General features: G+C 46.0%; 1 protein-coding gene and 1 long non-coding RNA gene across 2 annotated transcripts; one reads left to right on the forward strand and one right to left on the reverse strand.

The window, feature by feature from the left end:
• Positions 1-420: 420 nt before the first annotated feature.
• On the reverse strand, positions 421-10,075 carry G6PC1 (glucose-6-phosphatase catalytic subunit 1). The gene is made up of 5 exons (XM_020888069.2): positions 9,765-10,075; positions 7,225-7,334; positions 4,820-4,925; positions 4,085-4,200; positions 421-2,442 (listed from the first exon to the last, which is right to left on the reverse strand). The coding sequence occupies exons 1-5, from the start codon at positions 9,992-9,994 to the stop codon at positions 1,931-1,933; spliced, it is 1,074 nt and encodes a 357-aa protein (XP_020743728.2). The 5' UTR covers positions 9,995-10,075; the 3' UTR covers positions 421-1,930.
• Positions 10,076-13,834: 3,759 nt separating this feature from the next.
• Positions 13,835-20,450, forward strand: LOC139039126 (uncharacterized). Its single transcript, XR_011492334.1, has 3 exons — positions 13,835-14,341; positions 15,547-15,674; positions 18,633-20,450. It is a non-coding gene; the product is annotated as an uncharacterized lncRNA (long non-coding RNA).
• Positions 20,451-24,455: the final 4,005 nt, after the last annotated feature.

Raw genomic sequence — 24,455 nt, forward strand, 5'->3', positions numbered from 1 at the left:
TGGAGAACCCCCAAGTCGGCTCAGCCTTATTCTGCTACTATGACTTACATTCCCTGATTGCTTAGTTTGGTAATGAGCCTGCCTGTCTCTTCTCAAGTTGCAGTTTGACTCCATAAAGCAACTCGTGCTGCGCTGTGGTCTGGTAACTAATGTTCCATCTTGGTCAACAATATTGTGCCTATGTTGATATGCTCAACTCTGCCTGTGCCCTTGTTGACACTTCACAAGTTCCTGTAGCCCTATTGGAACTTCTGGCCCAACCCAAGATAAAACAGCTTCCTTTTCCAAAAAGAAATGTAAGTACACAGAAACCAAATTATTTGTTTAGGGAAATAGAGAAAGAGCTAGAAATTTTGCTGAGCCAGAATTAGAAGCTTCAGGTCACATTACCTCTAAAATATAGTAATCAACAAGACTTCATTCTTAAGTAAAATGTTGTTTTAATAAAATACTGCACGTATATATTTTTCTTTGCAAAGATGTTATGACCAGGATGGTTGGTGTGAATGATGATATATGGTGAGCTATATAATTAGTAGAAAAAAACAAGGACTCTCAAATAAATAGGCTTCAACATTTTTTTTTAAAAGAACATAGTCTGCGAATCAGTTGAGAAGAGAGAACAGGCAAAAAGGAGGAGTTGGCTTTTCCTCCAAGAATGTACTCTTGATTGGTTTCAGATATGGAAAGGAGTCATATTTACCCCCCAAGAATCAAAAGTAACATTGGAGTGACCTTCTGGAGAGAGGAATTCTGGCCCTCTCCTTGCCATTTTGCCTAAGATTTAAGAGCTTAACAGAAACATACAAAAGCACCACTACAGAGTCGCCTTCAGGCATCTGAGGATCCAGCAGGGTGGGTGTAAAATCAGTGGAAAATTATGGGGAAAACAGAGCTGGGCTAGTAAGGAGAAAGATTAAATGTTATGGAGGATAAGCTGACTTTGTACAAAGTTTCTGACCTAGTACAATATCCAGGTCACCACAGCCATTCAGAAATCTCAGTAAATACAATAACCATGGATATATAATAGAAAAACACAGGCAGAATTACTCCACTAAACACTGATTAATTGTACTTGAAGTTGTCCCCCACTGTTGAGAGTCTTTTACCTAAAGTTTCGAATATAATCAAAGTCATTAAGATATTGTTTCACATACAATTTTCAGGGTATGCAAGATATTAAAAAATCCTTAATCAATCCTTCTTTTCCTACCAAATTCACAGCTTCTTTCTCCTTTTCTGGGTAACAACGAGCATGAGTAGAAAATGCAGTTGTTAGCTATAAGATTTAAGAAAGAATTGACTTTTTAGTGGTGCCTTACTCTTAGCACAAACATATTCCGTATCTGCAAGGTAACTTTTATAAATTAAACATGTTGTCATTAAAAAAAATGGGAAATTCACTTGTGATTCCCAGCCTGGCATTATGAGCTGACCCTATCCTCATAGTTCAGTCAGTCAAGAATCTGCCTGTAAGGCAGGAGACCGGGGTTTGATTCCTGGGTGGGGATGATCCCCTGGAGAAGGATATGACAACCCGCTCCAGTATTCTTGCCTGGAGAATCCCATGGACAGAGGAGCCTGGTGGGATATAGTCTATGAGGTCGCAAGAGTTGGACATGACTTAGCAACTAAACTGCTATTACTACCAAGAAGTCTTGCCTTTGTACTGACAGAAAAAAAAAAGCACACCTTCGCAGGAAGAATCCAGAACGACCCACCTTCCAATAAGGCTTTCTCAAATAAAAGCTTTCTCTAGCTTCTCAGTAAAGCATCACCTAATACAAGTAGAATTGCAAAGGGGGAAGGGGAGCCGTCTGAGCTGACTCTAGTCCCTCTGGCCTCACGACGGGCTGGCAGAAGGCCCTAACCATCCTCAATCCTTGGCAGAGCCATTGGCTTTCAATTCTGAAGACTCCATATCCCTTTACAAAGTCTTCTTGTTGGGCTGGCCCAGCACCCGGGCGAGGCAGTAGGGGATGAGGCTGACAGATGCCAGGGGCACCGCTGCACTCTTGCAGAAGGACAGGACATAGAAGATCAGCTCGATTTGTGAGGGGGGTTTCAAAGAGTCAAAGAGGTGCAGGAGGACGAGGGAGGCCACGATGCAGCTGAGGCGAAATGGAAGCCACTTGCTGAGTTTGCCCTTGCAGCTCTCCCGGTACATGCTGGAGTTGAGAGCCAGACCCAAGCCAAAGAGGGTCCCCAGATTCTTGAGGAGGCTGGCAAAGGGCGTGGTGTCAATGTGGACCCACTCTGGCCGCTCACACCTTCGCTTGGCTTTCTCTAGAGTCCACAGCAGGTCGACCCCCAGCCACTTTAACAACAGGTAAAATCCAATGGCGAAACTGAACAGGAAGAAGGTGATAAGAAAGTACTTCTTGAGACTGGCATTGTAGATGCTCTGGATGTGGCGGAAAGTCTCAGCAACCGCAATGCCTGAGTGGGAGAAGGAATGACCATGAGAACTGGGGAAGATGCAGGCACGTCAGCTAGAGGTGAGTTTGGAACAATGGTTGACTTGCCACCTGTCCCACCATTGTGGAGTTAAATCACAGAGGCCAGATTAGAGGGTCTTTTGGTTTTTTCCCAGCCTGTCCTCAGTCATAGATTCTTTGAGATGGAAGAGATATGCCACTTACTGCTCCCCACCACATGCAAACTTCCTGTGTTGGGAGGAGGGTCAGGGGTGGTCCTCCTGTCTCTGTTTGAATACCCTCAGGGATGGAGAGCTCACTCCCACTCAGGCAGCCCGTTTCATCTTCGCATGAATTTGATATTAGAAGGTACTTCTTTGTGCTGAGCTAAAACCTATCTCTCACGACTGAGCAACTGAACTGAACTGATTGGTCTCGATGCTTTTTGCAGGAGTTTGTAAGTAACTCTAGAGCCTCTGTTAACACATTTAAACACACTTGAAGATCCCCTGGAGAAGGGAATGTCTACCCACTCCAGTACTCTTGCCTGGAGAATCCCATGGACAGAGGAGCCTGGTGGGCTGCAGTCTACAGGGTCGCAAAGAGTCGGATACAACTGAGTGACTATCACATTCACTTTTTTTTTCATTCTCAGGGGTGAGGGATAAATTAGGAGGTTGGGATTAACATATACACACTACTATATATATATATAGGACCTACTATATAGTACAGGGAACTCTACTCAGTACTTTATAATAACCTATAAGGGAAAAGAATCTGAAAAGGAATATATATATACTGAATCACTCTGCTGAACACCTGAAACTAACATGATATTGTACATCAACTATGCTTCAATTTAAAAATAATAAACTGGGTGGAAAAGACTAGACAAAACAGATTGGGAACTCAAAAAATAAAGATAGTTATTCTTCTTTCTGACTTAAACTTTCCCAGATCTTTCATGTAACATGAACGTCCAGGCTCTTCTTCAAACATGGAACCCAGTGCTATAATGCTGTGTTAATTTCATAGTTGCCAGGAAGTCATCATTTTTCTTGTTCTCAACATGCTTCTGTGAATGCTGCCCTCCTCTGCTTTTTCAGGTCTCTAGGGGGAAAATTCCACATTTCCCCTAAGGTCTTATATTCCAGTGCTTCTTACATTTAACTTACCTAAGTCTTTTCTGCCCGTTATTAGCTGGATCTAAGAAAACAACATATTTGAAACACAGAACCTATAATAAAGACCAGCTGTGGGTATCTATTAGATTTGCAAATGAATTTATTTAAATAAAGAGCTTTCCAAGAACATTGTGTTAATTTGTTAAATTTGATAGATTTTCTTAACCCTAACCTAGGGCCCACTTTCAATTGAAGAGCTGTAAGAAATAAAGAATGTAAAAATATCTCAGAGATTTTAGGCAAAGTCAACTGGGTAAGTTTGCTGTCTTGTCATTTTTCTGAAGCACACTTAATTGTGTAGATCCGGCACTCCCATACAAATGAGTCCTTTAAATTGCCCACCCTTGACTTCCAACCCGCTGAAATACTAACAGTGTTGGTTATACACAGAACATGGCTGGAATGCTGCATTTTGTCCTGATTAGGAAGGAATGGTGTAGGTGGGGGTTGGAGGGAGGGAACCAGAGCAGTTGGTACCTGACAAGACTCCAGCAACAACTTGATGGGGAAAATGAGCAGCAAGGTAGATCCGTGACAGGCAGACATTCAGTTGCACGACCCAGAATCCCAACCACAACATGACATTCAAGCACCTGCGATGGAAGAGGCAGTCATAAGAAAATCCAGATATAGATCCTTCACCAAAGAGAATTGCCTCAGCAGGAACACTGGAGCCTGGCAAACTCAAGTTACATTAGTGGAATTTTTTGTAAATTGAAGACTGTGTTCAAAATCTCAAAGATAGCCGTGGCAAGTGGTGAACCCCTGTGTATGTGAATTTCAACCTCCCTATTTTATGTTTCATAATGAAAGATTCACTCAGTGGCTGCATACTCAGAATTCCCCGTAAAAGTAATGTCTTCTGCTTGTTTATTTATTTTAACCTGGATGGGGCATGGCAATGTTTGGTATGGAAATGGGCTTTTATTTACAGCCTGCTTCTTCCTCACTAGCTGATCTTGAGAAAGCCCTCTGTTATGTTAGGCCTTGTTCCTGATCTCTAAAATTACATGTTGCCCATGTGGGTCCCGTCTATCCCTAACATTCTGTGACCCTAATGTTCACTCCCAGCAGAACTGCCACAACTCTTATCAGTACCAACCCAAGGCATGAGGTGGGCAAGGGGCATGGAGGAAGAGCAAGTGGTATGTCTGCTACAGAGAGAGCCACCTCCTGCCATCCACCACCCACAACCCAGAGCTGAGTTCTTACCGAAATCCATAGGTTGGCTTTTTCTTTCCCCGAAATATAGAGAGGGTGGATGTAACCATCACATAGTATACACCTGCTGTACCCATGGCATGGCCAGAGGGACTCCCTAAAGAATAGGAAAGAGATGAATGAATGAACCAAAGCCAAAAAATCTTCATCTGGGAGATTGCTAGGGGGCATCATCTATCCATCCATCCATGCATTCATCCTTCCTTCCATCTTTTCATCCATCCATCCAGCCAGCCAGCCATCTATGCATCTTTACATCCAGCCAGCCAGCCATCTATCTTTTCATCTGTTCATTCAATTATCTATCCACCCATCCATCCTTCCACCCATCTACCCATCTTGCCATCCATTCATTTACCTATTTAGTTATCTATGTAACACATATCTATTAAGCTCCTACTACATGCCCAGCAATGTGCTAGGCTCTGGGAGAACAGTGGGTGGCACAGTCAGAGAAAGCCTCAGCCCTTGAGATTATACAGTCTGTATACAGTCTACAGATTACACAGAGAATCAGCCTGCTGGGTATATAATTGCAAATCGATCTTCCTTCCATTACCTCTCTTCTACTCTCTTTGCTCGCTCAGCTCTGGCCATGCTGGCCTCATTGCTCTCCTTTAAACACACTGCCTCCTCAGTGTCTGTGACATTGGTCTTTCTATCCAGACACCTCTTCCTCCAGGATTTATTGGCTAATTATCTTGCCTCCTTCAAGTTTTTGCACAGATTTCTCCTTCTCAGTGAGTCCTATCCTGACCACTCTATTTAACACTGCATCCAATTGCTGTTCCTGGTCTCCTTTCCCTGAAAGGTGGAGGGCCCTGTGCCACCAGATCCTTTTCTGGACTAAAGAGTTTATTTTTCCTTTCTATTGTTGAGAGTGTGATTACAGGTGGCCGTCAGTGCTCAGACTTCACTGGACATTGCCTTGGGCTGATGAGAGCCTTCTTGATCAGAAGTACCCTTTCCCTGGGGGGCCCCTGCATCCAATCACTCATCTCTATTGGGGTATAAGGCCTGGTCCCCTTGAATCAAGTCAGAGCTCCTATGGGGTTAGCTGAGATTGAATGGCAATTAGACTTCTGCCCAGGTGGCTTCCATCTCTTCCTTCCACAAGTACTGCTCTCGAGTATAGCACCTCCTGCATGCTGATCTCCATCTGAGTCTGCTTTCCAGGGAACCCCACATAAACCCTTGCCTTTCTTCCTCCTCCTCCTCTTTCTTCTATTATCCTAAATATTTTACTTGTGTATTATGATTTTTTATCTCTCTCTCTCACACACACACACACACATCTCATTCAAATACAAGCTCCACAAGGGTAGGAGCCTTTTTTTTCCAGCTGTACCACGCAGCTTGCGGGATCTTAGTTCCAGGGACTGAACCTGAGCCACGACAGGAGGGCTTCCCCGATGGCTCAATGGTAAAGAGTCTGCCTGCCAATGCAGGAGCCGAAGGAGACTCGGGTTTGATTCCTGGGTTGGGAAGATCCCCTGGAGGAGGAAAAGGCAACTCATTCCAGTATTCTTGCCTGGAAAATTTCATGGACAGAGGAGCCTGGCGGGCTACAGTCCAAAGAGTTGATTGCAAAGAGCTGGACATGACCAAGCAACTGAGCACCCATGCACAGTGAAAGTGCCGAGTGAGGTGCTAAACCATTGAACCACCAGGGAATTCCCAACAGTAGGGATCTTTGGTTTATTCATGGAGGCATCTCAAGTGCCTAGAACAATGTTTGGTACAGATACTAGATAAACAAAGTCTGAATGAATGAATATACTCTAAAGTGAATCAAGGTTTTGTGAAAACAAATAACTAAGGGCAACGCCCTAGTCTGGGAGTCAGGGATGGGGCCCCTGAGTTTAGGGACACTAACACCTGTAGGGGAGTGGAGGGGTTGAATATTGCCTTTTCTTACTGAAAAATGAAATCTCTCATTTGGCTGAACAATGCCCGTCTGGGTGTAACTAGTAAAGTACAGACAGGGTGTGGGACTGAACAGTCAGCTGGGGAGGACACAGCTCCCCGGCCAGGCTTCTGGGAAGGATGACGAGGGGCTCAGGCCTCTACCATGTTCCCTTCCTGGACAAAGGGCCACAGCACAGTTACTCTCATGAGCTGTTTTTCTGTGAGGGAGCCCTTGCCTCTCTGAACTAGCAATTTCCGTTCTGGAAACAGTCAGATTCCAAAGTGGCAGTCACAGGCTATTCTGGAAGGCCTTGCTGAAGTGAATTCAGATGGAGTTGTACCAAATCCAAGGCCATTACCAGAGCTTGAAGGAGTGGCTCTGCTCATGTCCCCTTCAAAGACAGCTTCATCCAGCACGAATGTTACCAGATGTCCACAATGAGCACGGTCCACCCAGCTTCTGTCTGGATGAGGGCTGAGCCTCTTACCTGGGCCAGTCTCACAGGTGACCGGGAACTGCTTTATCAGCGGCACTGAGGTATTGCTGTAGTAGTCAGTGTCCAGAACCCACCAGTATGGGCGCTGTCCAAAGAGAACCCTGTGAAAAAGCAGAACCAGGGTCTGGAGTTACTGAAGGAATGCTTTGGCCTGATGCCACACCTTCAAGAAGAGAGAGTAGCTTGGGTAGAAGATCCATGAGATCCAACACAGAACACGAGCCCCTCCAAGAAGGGGAACTGGGCTGTTAGGGAAAAGCAGGGGAAGGAGACATTTATGGAGCATTCTTTATAGAACTTGTGAATTTTGCCTTTGGAGGTATTATTTATTGAAATGTAAATAAATAAATCCCATATCCTCAAAACCATATTAACAGCAGCTGCTGGTGGTTTAGTTGCTTAGTCGTGTCCAACTCTTGTGACTCCATGGACTGTAGCCCGCCAGGCTCCTCTTTCCATAGGATATCCCAGGCAAGAAGAGCGAAGTGGGTTTCCATTTCCTCCTCCAGGAGATCTTCCTGACCTAAGGATAGAACCCAGGTCTCCTAAGGCTCCTGCATTGGCAGGCAGATTGATAGCAGCTATGTAACTTCTTCTTTTTTACCCCTGAGAAGAATTTGCCCTAGAAGGATGCCTAGGGATTACAGTTTGTGACTTGGGTTGCATATCCTACTGATCGTTTCTTCAGGCCTCCAAAGTCTTGGGTTTCTTCTGGATCTCAGAGACTGAGCCCCAGCCTCAAGTCTCCTCAAGCCTCCCAGGAGATGTGGTCTCCGTTTCCATCAGAATCACTTTCTGTAAGGACATACATAGCTACTATTTGCTTGTTTTGTATCCTCTGGCTTTGAAACAGAATATCTCAGACAAACCACTTCCCCTTTAAAAGCATGTTTTTCATTGTGGAAACAGGTGTGAAGGGTCAGTCAGGATGCTTCTTTTGCTCTGCAGTGGAGGAATAGTGACTTCTCACTAAAACTGGCCACAGCCACTAACTCTGACCTCTACCAAGTTAGAGAAAAATCCATGGTTCTTTATATGAAATCAGATATTTGGAATAACCCTTTATCTTTTTGTCTTTTAGGGTCATGCTATTGAATACTGGAAGTTATAGACAAAACTTGGTAGGTTTTTCAACAGAAATTTCAGGATCCCATCAATATGCCTTGGGCTTCTGAGCCCCAATAACAATGTTCAAGACTTTTCTTGTTTATGGCCAAAGAAAATTAAAGCTAGACGAGATCTTAAGAATCACCTGACAGTGAACACAGGTAATTTCAGGGATGGTAAAAGTCTCTGAGGGCAGCTGGTCCAAACTGTTCATTTTCTACATGAAGAAATAGAGACCAAAATAGTGATGTGCTGGAGTCAACTGGTACTGGCTAACAGTTGTAAAATATTCAGGGTTTTTGCAAGCCAGACCCATTGATAGCTTGAAAATGGTCATAACGGGATAACAGACACAGTTAGAAATTGGCAAATACTAAAATTGGGGCTTCTTTACCTTTTGAAAGTTAGTTTCTTAGCACTGGATATAACATAATTCTTAAGAGCCTTGCCTATGAAGTCAGCCTGCCTGGGCTTGAATCCTGTCTCTGACATTTACTACCTATGTTTTTGTAGTCACTTAACTCAGTGCCTTAGTCTCTTCATCTGTAATATAGTAGTAACACCCTATAAAAAAGTGCTTAGCACGTGGCCTGGCACATACTACAGGATCAAAAATTGTTGATAACTATAGTAATTATTAAGATCCCAGAGATAATCTAAGTTTACAGATTATAAAACAGAAACTCAGAGAGTTGCTCTGAGTTGCCCAAGACATAAAGCTGGCTGAACAAGAGAGGTCTCTGAATTGCTTTTCATGACCTCACACAACAGGTTTTGAAATTGCCTGTCTCCATTCTTCATACCTCATCTTTCTCCCTTCACACACCTATCTATGTGTCACCTATGCTGCTTCAGTTTCAGACTTCCCTGTTAGTCCACTGGTTAAGAATTCACCTGCCAATGCAGGGGACACGGGTTTGATCCCTGCTCCAGGACGATCCCACATGCTGCGAAGCAACTAAACCCATGCGCCAGAATTGCTGAAGCCTGAGCTCTAGAGCCCGTGCACCGCAATAAGGGATGCCACTACGACAAGAAGCCCGTGCACCCCAACTGGAGAGTAGCCCCTGCTCTCTTCAACTCGGGAAACCCTGCACACAGCCACCAAGACCCAGAGCAGCAGTAAAGACAAACAAAAAATACAAAAACAAGCAAACAGAAAAATGGCATTTCTTTGCTGATAGCCTATAATTCACTAGGTCTAGCTGGCCTTCCATCCATATGAAATTGCCTTTCCTGTATCTTCACTCACTGACAGGGTTTTCTCTGTCTTTCCTCTTTCTATAGAGGATCCAGAGACAGGAGGGAAGTAAACTATGATTGCATGAATAGCATGAAAAAGCAACTTCCGATGGACAGACCTTTCCAAAGACAATGCCAGCCTCTTTCCTTGCTGATTTCCTCTTTGTCCGGCTCTTACTCACCACTTAAAGACGAGGTTGAGCCAGTCTCCAATCACAGCTACCCAGAGGAGTTTGATGCCCACAGCTTCTCGAAGATGGAACCAGATGGGGAAGAGGACATAAAAGGCATTCCTGAGATCTGCAATCACGGACACCAAGATGAACCAATCCTGGGAGTTCTGGTAATTCACCTGGAGGTAGTGTGTTGACTGGATCCCAAAGTCATGTAGAACGTTCATTCCCTTCTCCATCCTCACTCAGGAAGCCTTTGGCTGTGCCTTTGCAGTTATTTCAGACTGGGTGGCGATTGCTTTGCTATCAGCCTGTGCCTTGCCTCTCTGTTTTATACACCCTGTATCCAGTCTGCAGGCCAACCCAGCCCTGATCTTTGGACTCAAAAACCACTTTTGTCTAAAATCTATTGATCAAAGGTGCATCACCAGTAGGTTGATGCAAACATGTTCAGCGTGATTTACGTAAAATAGAAAAACAGGCACACAAAAACAGCCTGATCGGTCATGGGCTGGCACAGCCAATTATTAACTTTGGCATTGCTGCTTGACAGTACAAGGGGTTGCCCTCCTGGTTCTGAAACCTGGCCAGAGACATAGGACAGAGTCTAAATCTGCCATGGTTCTTGCAAAGATGTCTGACTTCCTAAGTCTGCAATTGCACTTATTTGGGAACAAAGAAAAGTCTTGGCGCTCTAGCAATTCAACTTTTAAATAGTTAAATTTTAAAATATAATAAGTTCTATTGTAGTGGGGACAGTCACATTGCTGGACATTTCTGAATTGCTCTAGAATCTGGAAAATGCCTCTGATTTGGGAGATCAAGCCCTCTTTCCAGTATTGGTTCTGTATCTCTCAGGTTCAGAAAAGAATCATCTTTGAATGCACTGATTAATTCATTTAATGTCCTTAAAGCGAGGACCTTTGGGGTTTTAACAGGTAAGTATAAGCAATAGAGTGCATATGTGTGTGCTTCGTGGGTCAGTCAAAAACAATATGATGAATTTCTGCTGCTGCTGTTTAGTCACTAAGTCGTCTCTGACTCTTTGTGACCCCATGGACTGTAGCCCATCAGGCTCTTCCTTCCGTGGGATTTCCCAGGCAAGAATACTGGAGGGGGTTGCCATTTCCTTCTCCAGGGGATCTTCCCAACCCAGGGACTGAACCCGAGTCTCCTGCATTGGCAGGTGGATTCTTTACTGCTGAGCTATCTGGGAAGCCCATACGATGAATAAGTAGTTCTAAATAAAATCACAAGTAAACTGGGGACTGGGGACTCTGGAAAGGGCTTTGTACTTTGAGTTTTCTTTCATTCGTACTTGGAGATATGCAGATAGATAGATAAGTATAATCACCAAGAAGTCAATACAGTACTATTATAGCCATGGATGTAGACAAGAAATAAAGTAAGAAACACCAAGTTATGAGAAGCGATGCTGCCTGCTCACTCCTACAAGCAGGAACCATCCTGCATCAGCACAGAGACCAAAACCTCACATTCAGATGACCTAGGACTGTGAAGAGGGCAGGGTCTGAGTCAGATGACAGACTGATGTAGTTTCAAGGATAAGAACCAGTGGGAATAAACCTTGTTAAAAGCCACCTGAATTCTCCCTTAACAAGTCCACAATTGCTTTGTAAGGGGTAGTTCAGGGACAGGGAAAAGAAACTCAGAGCAAATGAGTTTGTAGCAAAGGTTGACCACATTCCACGCTGGAAATGATTAAAATCTCATCCAGGAGGTATGATCTGGAGTCTCATTCCCACCCCTCTGGGCTCCTCGCAGAATTTAACTGCCTTTGACCCTACTGTCTCTGCTGGCCCAGGCATCCTTATCCTGCCACTCCTTGCTGGGAGAGCTGGGGTGATGGTGGTGTTGGTGGCTGTGAGTGGGCTGCAAATGAAGAATGTCCTTCATTTGTGGTGTTGAGGGGGAGGGTGTTCTGCACTATGAGGACTGCCAGGTCACAGGGAGTGGGCCCCACGGAAGAGGTGACCCCCTCTCTCTAACCAGATAAGCCTTCCTAGAAAATACTGAGTATCTATTGCGATGATCCCTCAGGACTGAAGTCTCTATGGTCAGAGGTGAGACAAGGGCAAGTTGGGCAGATGCTCTGACAACATATTCAGAGGCACTATCCGGGTCTCCCCCCTCCACTGGCTGCTAGGAGTCAGAGTACCTGAGTTGGGCGGGGTGCCATCACGTGCTCAGCATATGGGGAGCCAAGGGAGAGCCCTATCTTCTGGGGGAAACTCAGGGAGCATGAGCCTGTTGATAAGGAGGGCAGATAGAGCTGATATCCCTCTGGGCACACAGGGCAGGTGGGGAGTCTTTCTAACAGGTTGCCTGCCTGGCAGGGGGACTCTCTTGTCTGGAGAATTGCCTACATCATGAGACTATTTGCTGGTCTCTACTTTTCTAACTTCCAGCCCCTACCTGCTGCCTTCAGCAAATTTTTATCAGGTGCAGAAAAAGGTGAGCCCCCCCACCCCCCAACCAGGAACTTGAGCCTGCTAGAAAGCTGACTGAAGAGAAAAATTGGGAGCTTTCAAACCCTCCAGGGACTTGTGACTATTTGTGGTGAATACAGCGGAAGAAGCATTTGAGTGGCTGGAGGTTTCGGTGAGAATTCTCTCATTTAAAGAACTATCTCCAGAGAGAGGATTCCATCATCTCCCTCCAGCTTCTGGCATCTTTCAAGAAGTTCTCCAGTTTAATTCAACAAACATTTCTTGAGCAAAGCACCATGCCTGGCTCTCTGAGGAATTCAAAGTTAAATCCCGGTTGTCCTCAGGGATCTCCACACCCTCTCTAATGGGGCAGGGAAGCCATTTACTTAACTACGTCCAGTGGGGGATCCTTTGATGAAAACAGAATCCATTTATACAAATGTCAGTGAGTTCCCTATTATTTTGTCCTTGGAAGAGATGGCTCAAGAGTTTTTGTTTTTTTGGAACACAAATGTTAATTTATTAAGGAGCTTCAAAGTCATACAAATAATACGACAAGATTTAGATTAGCTAAATAATATGACAAGTTTTAGTTTAGTAACTCAAGTCTTCTTAATGTTCTCTGGGGCAAGAATTGCTGAGTCTGGGAAACAGTGAAGATGGAAAATTATACAGGTCCCTCCCAGGCACATTAGCTGGACACTCCCCAGGCACTCTCTGCACAAACAGAAATTCAGAGGCTTGGAGATCTTGGTTTGGGAAGAACATGAAGGCAAGGTTCCAGAAAGTACAGTCTGGTCTGCTGTTAACTAAGAGCAGCTGGTTTCAGTGTATCTGGCAACTTCTTCCCAGAGCAAGTTTGACTCATTCACTCAGACAAGCTTCTTTGCTGACGGGAAAGCAAAAGGGAAGGAGCCATAATTGACCATGCACCTCATGCAAAAATTGCATTTATTAACAAAAAAAGATTGTGAGTTTACCTACAGCCAAATCCTCTCTTGCGGCTGGGGCTCTGAGTCCTATTGAGAGAGGAGCTGCCTTTCTGCTCAGCTATGATCACTAGAGTGGATTTTGTCTGCACATAGTAGCAGGGAGGCCAAATCCAGCTTCAGTCCAAGGCTTTTAGTAACAACGTAGATGTCTCTGAAGGGTGACAGCTGTAACTGCAAGATGTACAATTTTTTTTTTTTTTTAATTTCTTGGGACTTCCCTGGTGGTTCAGTGGTTAGGATTTCACCTTCCAATGCAGGGGATGCAGGTTCGATCCCTGGTGGGGGAACTAAAATTCTACATGCCTCAGGGCAATTAAGCCTGTGCTAGAGAAAGCTCGTGTGCAGCAGTGAAGACCCAGTGTAGCCAAAATAAAATAAAACAAGAACTCTCCTCCCACTCCACCAAATTTCTTTTCAGGTGCTTTTTTTCCTATCAAAGTGATCAGCGGTGGGGGCGTGCGGTGGGGGTGGGGTTGGGGTTGAGGGGCAGACAGAAATTGGCTGGATCAGCTGCTGTTACCTTTGATGTGAGTGACCCAGATCATTTTTTTTTTTTTTTTACAAAAATATGTTGGTAAAAGCAGGTGGAGGGAGAGGTGGGTTAATCATTGTTAGCCAGTGAAAATGGCTGACTTATCTCCAGCACGGTGGGAAAGTTCAGCTGCAGGACCTTGAACTGTGCATCTGTTGACCAGGTTGGGGGAGCGTGGTTCATATCTCAGGATGAGCTGGACATTTTGTCCACAGAAAAATGCTGCAGGACACTCGCTTCGCGGTAAACAGTTAAGAATCTTTGGCTCATTACCTACCTCTTGTCACCCCAGCATCTGCCTTCTACGAAAATCAAATGAATCATCCTGTTGCAGGAGCAGGCTCTTGTCTAACACTCGGAAGTGAGTTGTCCAAGGAGACAAATGTGCTGACGAAGCAAGAGACTTTACTGGGCAGAGGCACCCAGGTGGAGAGCAACAGGGCAAGGGGACCCAAGAGAACAGCTCTGCCACGTGGCTCACAGTCTCGGGGGTTTTATGGTAATGGGATTCGTTTCTGGGTTGTCTCTGGCCAATCATTCTGACAAAGGATCTTTCCTGATGGCACACGCATTGCACATCCAAGATGGATTCCAGCAAGGAGGATTCGGGAGGTTGGTAGACACGTGGTGTCCCCCTTTGACCTTTCCCAAATTCTTTTGGTTGGTGGTGGCTTGTTGTTCTGTGTTTCTTACCAAGACTTCCTGTTATAAAATTATTCATGCAAATGGTTACTATCATGCCTGGCCAGGGTGGGCGGTTTCAGTCAGTGTTTCCCCTAACAATCCAAGCCGTTATGGGGAGTACAGACTGACCATTTTTTTCCTCTCCTCCCTCTTTCTTAAACCCCCTCCCCCTCCCAAAGAAGCTGTTGTTCCCTCCAGAGATTAACCTGTTTTCAAAAAAGGTCAACTAGTTCCCTCACCACCAGAGGGTAGACACTTCTCCCATTCTCCATCAGCCCCTTGGCGGTGCCAAACCACCCTAGCAACCAGGACACATTCTATCTGTCGAATTCTGTCCTTCTTGCCAGGAGTTAAACTTTGTTGACGCTGCATGGCAGAGGCTGAAGCAAAGGAAGGAAAGCTCTAAAAAAGTGGTTGGGACTATTTGGAAAAAGTTCATTTTCTTTGTCTTGGTCTATACTCCAGAGACAAAGAGAGGCTGGCTGAGGGGAGAAGGGAAGGGTGACTCCAGCTAAGGATCCAACCCTGACCTGAATTCCTCCTTGTTTCAACTCATGAATTCTTTGGAAGAACTAAAGGAAGGGAGGAAATTGAAGAGACATCAGTTGCGCAGCCCTAGCTAAGCCTGATGGGGAGTGAAGTGAGGCAGGGGATGGGGGGTAGGAGGTGGGTATGGGGCAGAAAGAGTATCTTGGTTTTCCTAAGAAGACTCAGAAACATTCTCAAGCTTATAGCAGGCAATCCAGGAGACTGTCCTTCCCCCATTGCCATCACTAATATTAAAAGGAAAAAAAAAAAGAGAATGATTAAAAAGCTGTATGGCCTCGGCCAAGTAACTAGAGTTCTCTGGGTTTCACTCTTGTCAGTTGTAAAGTGAGACTTGATACCCACCTTTCAGTTTTAACATTCTCTGAGTTTTGGGTGCTTGTTTGAAAGTAGCTCCGATGATGTGGTGCCTGACTTTTATTTGATAGAAGCAAATAATTCATTATTACCAGAAGGAAAAAGATAAATGTGTTCATATCTTTTTGGGGGAATTTTTTACATTGAAGAATGGTTGATTTACAGCATTTTGGGTATACAGCAAAGTGATTCTGTTATAAATATATTTATGTGTGTACTTTTTTTTTCAGATTATCTCCCAGTATACTTGCCTGGAGATTCTCATAGACAGAGGAACCTGGCAGGCTACAGTCCATGGGGTTGCAAGAGTTGGACACGACTTAGCGACTAAACCTCCACCTCCATAGGTTATTAAAAGGTATTGAATATGGTTCCCAGTACTATACAGTAGGTCCACGTTGTTTATTTTATATACAATAGTATCTGCATATCTTTTTAATTAAAATATTTTCAAAAGTAATGTATCCACATAGTTAACAAAAATTTCAGAGTTTGAAAGATTGTTCAATGAAGTCAGTTCTTCCTTCCATCTCTGGGTACCTTCCAAACCTGGGTGCTGCCAGGACTCAGCCAAGAACTGAGGTACACGGGGAATCAGAGAAGCACTTCGCAGTTCTCAAGTGGAAGTCAGCTCCCTACAGACAGCCTGTCATCCAGCTGTGACTCAGATTGGGGGAGGGGGTCGTCCCTTTCACCCTCTTCTCTTCCCCCTACTATTTTTCTCTCTCGGCTCTGCCCTGTAGTCCTTTAATCAACTCTTTCTTTAATTTTCAGAATTTTCATCCCAACCAAAACACCCACGTTGTACAGTCAGTTATTAGTCCTTCCCTCTTCCGGAGCCCAGCTAGAGGACATAACTAGGAAATTAGTAGTCTTGGACCCTGTTAACCCACACCTTACCCCCTCTGAGAGTTCCCAAATGAGAACCGTGATGCAAAGAAAAAGGAAGAGGTGAGGCCCAGAATTGTCATGAAAACAAACAATGAGGTTTCTCCCCCTCCCCTCAGGCCTGGAGAGGGCCAAGGAACTATTCTGAGCTATGAAAACACAGCAGGGCTCTGCTAGGAAATAAACAGCTGTCTATCCCGCCAACGCCTGTCTCCCTAAACATGAGTCCTGACAGTGCCTGATCTCCAGCCAGAGAGTGGGAGAGAGAGGGAGAAGGCCGAGGAGAGCCTATTGTGCCTCCCTTCTTTAGGATGGAAGGAAAGATTTGTTTCATTTTGAATATTTTAAAGTTTTTCTGCACCATAGTATGTTTGAAGTAGAAGGGGAGGTGCTAGTGTCGTATAAGTTCAGGGGATCTTTCCAACCTTGAATTCCAGAGATCAGGATGTGAGTTGCTCCCTCCTCAGCTCTGTGCAACTTCAACCTCCTCTGCTTTACTGGGAAGTCACCATGACCTTCCCACCGTCAGGTCTGCTGGTTGACCTTTTCTCATCCTTCCTCTGTTGGTCTTTTGGCTACACCTGATGCTCTTGACAGATAACTGCCTTGAAACACACACACTGTTTCCAGTGTTGCTGCAGCAAGCTCTGTTTTCCTTTCTCCTCTTCCTCCTCCCATCATTGGTCTGATGTTAGGCCACCCTCTTGGACCCCACCTGGCTGCCTCATGCTATGCATGCTAAGTCACTTGTGTCCGACTCTTTGTGACCCCATGGACTATAGCCCACCAGGCCCCTGTCCATGGGATTCTCCAGGCAAGCATACTGGAGTGGGTTGCCATTTCCTCCTCCAGGGGATCTTCCCAACCCAGGGATCGAACCTGAGTCTTCTGTGGCTTCTGCATTGCAGGTGGATTCTTTACCACTGAGCCACTGGGGAGGCCTCATACATCCCCCAAATCTGAGTTCCTTCCAGACCTGATCTTCCTCCAGACTTCTCTGCTTTGTAGATGCATCTCTTCCTTCTCTGTCATCCTACAGGCACTGAGCCTGACCACCTTTGAATCATCCTTGACACCTCATCAGGTCTTGTCTGATTTTCTTTTCAGGTGGCCACTCATCAATCCCCCTGCCTAGACCTGCTGGTTCCTTCATTGCCTAATGCCTATGTCCTAATGCCTATGGCCTATGCCCCTTTTCACTCCCCAACCTGAGCCATCCTACAGGCCACTGGCAAAAGCAAAGGAGCCTTCTTACAGTACAGCTCTTTCCACTTATCACCTGGAAAATATCCCATTGCTCCCCATTACCTTCAGAATGAAGTTCAAACTCAAGCTCACCCAGAGTCTGAACTCAAGCTATTGTCCCAGCCTTATGTCTTGCAGCTCTCTTTCTGGGACCTCCTCATTCCCAACATACTAATTTCCCAAACATGTCTTGGTTCACCTAACTTTGCTTCATCTGGAGTAGAAATCCTCCCATCTCTACATATCCAGATTCTGAACATACTTCAAGGCCAAGTAATAAAGCCTTCCCAATCCACTGATGCCCACCCCTCATCAGCCATAAATGATCAGTCAGACCTGAACTCCGCTAGTCCTTAATCATTCCTGCCTTAGGTCATGTAGCATATTCAAACCTTGCATTACACCTGTTTTGCATATACCTTAACCCTTTTCCAGTTATCCTGAGCCCTGAGGCCAAGAAAGCATCCCTTCTAGCCACCAGAACTGATTCTGCTTGCATATCTAGGGTCAGTATGGTTACTTCATTAGACAGTTGCAGTGGTTCCTCCCATTACTGACATACATCCCTTTGCATTGTGACTTTACCCCTTTTCCTGTCAAGATGTGAAATCAAGATTTTAAATTTAGGGTTGATCTTGTGCAGGGGGCATAGGTTCAATGCCTGGTCATGGAACTAAGATCCTACAAGTCAGACAGTGCCGTCAAAAAAATTAAATTTAAAAAATATATATCAAATACTAACTAGCATTCATTGAGCATTTATTATATGCCAAGGACAGGGAGGCCTGGCGTGCCGCGATTCATGGGGTCGCAAAGAGTCGGACACGGCTGAGCGACTGAACTGATCTGAACTGAACTGAAGAACTAGTAAGGGCTTCCCAGGTGGCTCAGTGGGTAAAGAATCCACCTGCAATGCTGGAGACCTGAGTTTGATACCTGGGTTGGGAAGATCCCCTGGAGAAGGGAATGCGAGCCAACCCATTCCATTATTCTTGCCTGGAGAATCCCATGGACAGAGGAGCTGGTGTGCTACAGTCCATAGGATCACAAAGAGTTGGACATGACTGAAGCGACTGAGCATGCACGCATGCAAAGAACTAGTATTGGAAAATTACATGAGCTAATTCATTTAGTCCTCATAAAAATCCTAAGTGAGATTTTTATTACTGTTTCCATTTTACAGGTGAGGAAAATGAGGCACAGAGAAGTTAATTTGCTCAGGACCATACTTGCCAGTTCCAAATCTTAGCAATCTGTCTCTAGAAACCACACTATAAAACACCATACCACGTTACAGAATGAAGAAAACTTTAACTCATTGCTCTGCTGCCTCACAGACATCTTCCCTACATACATGTCAAATTCTATAATGTGGTAATGCAGAAGACCCTGAGCTTGATCCCTGGATTGGGAATATTCTCTGGAGAAGGGAATGGAGATCCACTCTAATGTTCTTGCCTGAACAACCCAATGGACAGAGGAGCCTGGCAGGCTGCCTGCAATGCAGAAGATCCGAGTTTGATCCCTGGATTGGGAATATTCTCTGGAGAAGGGAATGGAGATCCACTCTAATGTTCTTGCCTGAACAACCCAATGGACAGAGGAGCCTGGCAGGCTGCCTGCAATGCAGAAGACCCGAGTTTGATCCCTGGATTGGGAATATTCTCTGGAGAAGGGAATGGAGATCCACTCCAATGTTCTTGCCTGAACAACCCAATGGACAGAGGAGCCTGGCAGGCTCCAGTCCATGGGGTAACAAAGAGTTGGACACGACTGAGCGACGCTACTACTACTACTACTTAGAGTCCAACATCTAGTCTATGCTTTAAACCTTCCCACTGCATGCCATCCCAGGCTCTGGGCCCCTCCTGCCTGTTTCAGGGAAAACCCAGCATGGGGAACAGGGTTATAGACCTGCCACCATCCACCTACTCTGAAGCGCTTCTGTCCCATCCCCTCCCTCCTGCAACCTTGGCCTGATTGTTGATCCCAGCAGTGCAGGTCTCATCTGGAAAGGAAATACTCGGGCTAGTGTGTCAGCATTGCCCTTTGGCCCTGTGTCCCAGCTTAGCCTGTGCAGCCAGAGTGATCATTCACTCAGGATCTTTGGGCTTCTTTGTTTTTTTTAACCATACCATGAGGCATGCAGGATCTTATCCTGACCAGGGATAGAACCCATGCCACCTGCACTGGGAGTGCAGAGTCTTAACCACTGGATGGCCAGGGAAGTCCCTTTAGCCTTCTTCTGTTGTTGTTCAGTTGCTAAGTCATGTCTGATTCCTTGGGACCCCATGGACTGCAGCACGCCCGGCTTCCCTGTCCTTCACTATCTCCCTGAGTTTGCTCAAATTCATGTCCATTGAGTCGGTGATGCTATCTAACCATCTCATCCTCTGCCGACCCCTTCTCCTTTTACCTTCAATCTTTCCCAGCATCAGGGGCTTTTCCAATGAGTCGGCTCTTCACATCAAGTGGCCAAAGGACTGGAGCTTCAGCTTCAGCATCAGTCCTTCCAATGAATCGTCAGGGTTGATTTCCTTTAGGATTGACTGGTTTGATCTCCCTGCTGTCCAAGAGACTCAAGAGTCTTCTCTAGCACCACAATTCAAAAGCATCAATTCCTGGTGCTCAGTCTTTTTTATGGTCCAACTCTTACATCCATACATGACTACTGGAAAAACCATAGCTTTGACTATACAGACATTAGGCTTCTTTAGATTTCTTTTTTGAGGTAGTCAAAGGAGAAATGGGAAATGAAATGGTTTTTTACTTGAATCACTGAATGTAACCATTGTCAATGTTTGTTCAGATTTCAACAAAGATACATTTAAGCACTTATAGTCGGACAGAGTCAGATGTGACTGAAGCGACTAAGCACGCACCCACTGGGCATGCTACCATGCTGGGCATCAGGCCACCAAGGCCAACAGGACATGGTTCTAACCCTGGGGAAGCAAGGGGATGAAATGTGTCGATAATTAACTAGAGTTCCCTGTGTGAATCTCCATTGTACAATTCTTTCTGAAGGACAAAGGGTGCAGCCACCAGAAGGGAAAAAGGGACAGAATAATACTCGAGTTGGGTTTTAGAGAATGAATAAAGCATCACCCAATAAAGAAGAGAGGAAGGGGAAAGAGGAAGGAACCAGAGGAAAGGAGGAGGGGAGCTCACAGGCAGAGGCGTGAGTGGACGGGAACTGCCTGATTGGGGAAGGTCCCATGGTTGGGAGTGCCAGCATTCAGGGCATCAGGATGGTGGGGGCTGTTGTACCCCATCTGTAATGTTCTGAAAACAGTGGGATGCTCTGAAGATTTATAAAGCGCAGTTTGGCCAAGGAAAACTGTGGAGGGGGTTGGAAGGAAAGTGGGAATTTGTTCACAGTGAGACTGTGCACAGGACATTAGATGCAAAGTCTGTGGCGAAGCTGGGGTGTGCTGTGTCGGGGGAGTCTGGCCGATGTCCTCTGGGACTCCCCATGATGGTTTCCTAGTGAATTCACTACAGTCCAAGTGAGGGGCCTAAATCAGAAACCACACTCGTCAGCTCCCCGAGAGGGGTGGTCTCTTAGGGAAAATCCAAGTTTACCAGAGTAACACCTGAAGGCTAATCTCCATTTCCAGTAAATGTCAAAGCAAAAGCAATGATCAATCTATATTAATTTACATTTACAGAATACCAATTTACACAAGATACATGCATACCTTCTACAAAAGAGCCATGACTGACTTGCCCGTTTTATTTCCATGACTGAGATGTGGTGGGAAGCTGGCCCACTGAGCTGCAATTCAGAAGCAGCAGTTGGTCATGAGAGAGATTTGAGAGGGCTTGGAGTCTCCATCCACGTGGCTGTTGCGCCTCCAGGGCTGGACAAGTCCTGGCTGTGGGCCGGATCGTCTGCTCCAGACATGGGTGGATTGTCCCTGCCAGGGCCGGCTCTGTAATGCTCCTTTTCAGGGCCTTCAGACAGCCTCACTCTTTTTAGATTCTCTGGTCAGCCTCCTCTGGCAGGTTTGCAACGGAACTGCTGTCCTGCGGTTTTCTCAACCTTGGTTTCACGTTAGAATCAGCGGGGATAAATGAAAAAGCTGCTAATATCTGAGCTTCATCTCCAGAAATTCTAATTTTATTGGGCTGAGAGGCAGCCTGGGTGTGTGGGGTTTTACAAGCTCCCCAGTGATTTCAATGTCCGATCAAGGTTGAGAGGCTTTGCTTTAAGGCAACTGCAGATCTCTGCTCTGGTCCACTGAGTCTGATTTTTCTCCTAGAGGGTCACTTCTCATGGATCAGGTGCCAAGTGCTTCTCAAGCATTACATTGTTTAATTCTTTAACCAGGCTGCCAGGCAGTGGAGAAAAGCAATGGTGTGGAGGAAGGAGTCAGGTATGATTCCACGAAGACCTGGGTTTGACCCCAGCCCCACTGCCTACCAGTCAGGTGACTTGGGGCAAGTTACATAATCCCTCTGAATCTTTGAGCCCTCATCTGTAAAATGGGAATAACAATATCTGCTTCTTAAGGCAGTTGTGATGGAGAAGGAAATTGCAACCCACTCCAGTGCTCCTTGCCTGGAAAATCCCATGGATGGAGGAGCCTAGTAGGCTGCAGTCCATGGGGCCACTAGGAGTCAGACATGACTGAGCAACTTCACTTTCACGCATTGGAGAAGGAAATGGCAACCCACTCCAGTGTTCTTGCCTGGAGAATCCCAGGGACAGGGGAGCCTGGTGGGCTGCTGTCTATGGGGTCGCACAGAGTCAGACACGACTGAAATAACTTAGCAGCAGCAAGGCAGTTGTGAGGAATAAATGAGGCAGCAGGTGGAAATCTGCTAGCCCAGAGTCATCGCCACCATCCTGGCTCCATTCAATGGGAGAAGTGGGAGAAGCTGAGATATCATATTCTTTGAGGGTCCTTGAGAAAGGGGGTGCTCCCCCATCATATCCTGGCCCACAGACTATGGCCAAGGTGTATGTTTGTGGTTGTTACAAGCATCAAGAATGACTTTTGGTAGTTTTTGTTTGTTTGTTTTTAACATTTGTTTGGCTGCGAGGGATCTTAGTTGTGACACATGGAATTGTCTATCTTCCTTAGAGCATTTGGGATCTTTAGTTGTGGCATGTGGGATCTAGTTCCCTGACCAGGGATCAAACCCAGGCCCCCGGCATTGGGAGTGTGGAGCGTTAGCTACTGGACCCCCAGGGAAGTCCCTGCAGTATTCATTTTCTTCTATGAATGAACAATTTTATTAACAAAGTAGTTCATGTGTTAAACAATGCCGCTGCTGCTTAGTCACTCAGTCATTTCCGACTCTTTGCAACCCGCCAGGCTCCTCTGTTCATGGAATTCTCCAGGCAAGAATACTGGATTGGGTTGCCATTTCCTTTTCTAGGAGATCTTCCTGACCCAGAGATAGAATTTGGGTCTCCTGCATTGCAAGCAGATTCTTTACCCTCTGAGCCACTGGGAAAGCCCCATGTTAAACCCATGTTAAACAATATGTGCACCCAAATTAAGAATATAAACCCTTCTTAATGAGGTGAATGGGCAGTTGGCTAAAGAAAAATAATTTGCAGTGGGAAGGTAACTGAGAGCCAAGCTCCACTGAGAACACTACAGGCTCTTTGCCTTCACAGGGTCCAGGTAAGGAGGGGGGAAGGGGCAGAAGCTGCAGACACCCGCCTGCAGGGCCTGAGTGGAGAAAACCTGGTCACCCCTTGGCATAGGCCAAGTGGAAGGGTGAAGACATGGGGCCGGCACCCCTCAGATGCCAGGCCAGGGAGCTCACACTGACTCTGTGTGTGCGTATGCGTGTGTGAGTGTGTGTAGTGCTCGAGGTGTAAGTCTGACAGTCCCGGAGGGGCCACATTCCCAAGCGTCCCTCCCACTCTCCAGGCTCCCTGCGAACTTTGCTACTCTGACCCTTTGGATCTCTCTGGGCCTCTTGCTTCTCTCTTTTGGCTGAAAGGTATGTTCCCAGGAGAGGCTTCCAGCAGGGCCACCACCTCCATGACTGCTCTTGAGTGTTCCCTGTGTGCACCCTCCCTTGGGGAAGCTCCAGTTGTACCCTCTGACCCCACTGGGGAGCCCGATCGCACACTCCTTGGTCAGCAAGTGAACATAGCAGCAGAGCTCCCCCAAGCAGACATCAGCCTAGAGCCACAGGCCCCCTCTCCCTGCCCCTGTATGTGGAGAAGCAGAGGTGGACTAGCAACCCTAACCCTCCCCCACCCCGCCTGTCAAGCATTGGTTTAGGGGGCAGGATGAGAGCATTTATACTTGTCATGGTTCAAATTTCTTTAAACAAGAAAACACAAGAAAGTAAAAATATGACATTCATCTGGGGTGAGAGAATAAAGAAATGCTGAATCACTGAGGTGAGGAGCAAAATAAAAGTAATCACCAACAGCAAACCAGCTCTGCCTTTAACCCCTTCCCAGTCTGAGCACTTTTCACCTTGCATGCATGCGTGCTAAGTCAATTCTGTGCAACCCTATGCACTGCAGCCCGCCAGGTTCCTCTGTCCGTGGGATTCTCCAGGCAAGAATACTGGAGTGGGTTGTTCTTTCCTCCTCCAGGGGATCTTCCCGACCCAGGGATTGAACCCGTGTCTCTTAGTCTACCTACACTGGCAGCCAGGTTCTTCACCACTAGCACTGCCTGGGAAGCTCCACTTTTCACCATATGCTGCTCATATTCTGGAATCAAGAATGTGGCTCCCATGACTTTTAGTCTTTCTGTGACAGTCCGTTTGCCAAAAGTTAATTCCTGGTTGAGCCTGTGTCCCGGCAGCTCCTGCAAGAAACGACGGGATTTCCATGTAGCCTGAACTTCCGGTTTCCCTCTGGTCACAGGCTGAGCTGGACCCAAATCTCTGTGCCCTGAACTCCCCCCTTGCCAGGACCTGCCCTCTCAGTGGGGCAGGTCTGCAGTCATGGCTTCCAGCTGGGGAAAGAATCCATCTCCTCCTGACCTCACAGCACCCTCTAGAAAAAACCACTAGACAGGAT

This window comes from Odocoileus virginianus, chromosome 17 (assembly GCF_023699985.2).
Source record: "Odocoileus virginianus isolate 20LAN1187 ecotype Illinois chromosome 17, Ovbor_1.2, whole genome shotgun sequence".
NCBI classification, from domain to species: Eukaryota; Metazoa; Chordata; class Mammalia; order Artiodactyla; family Cervidae; genus Odocoileus; species Odocoileus virginianus.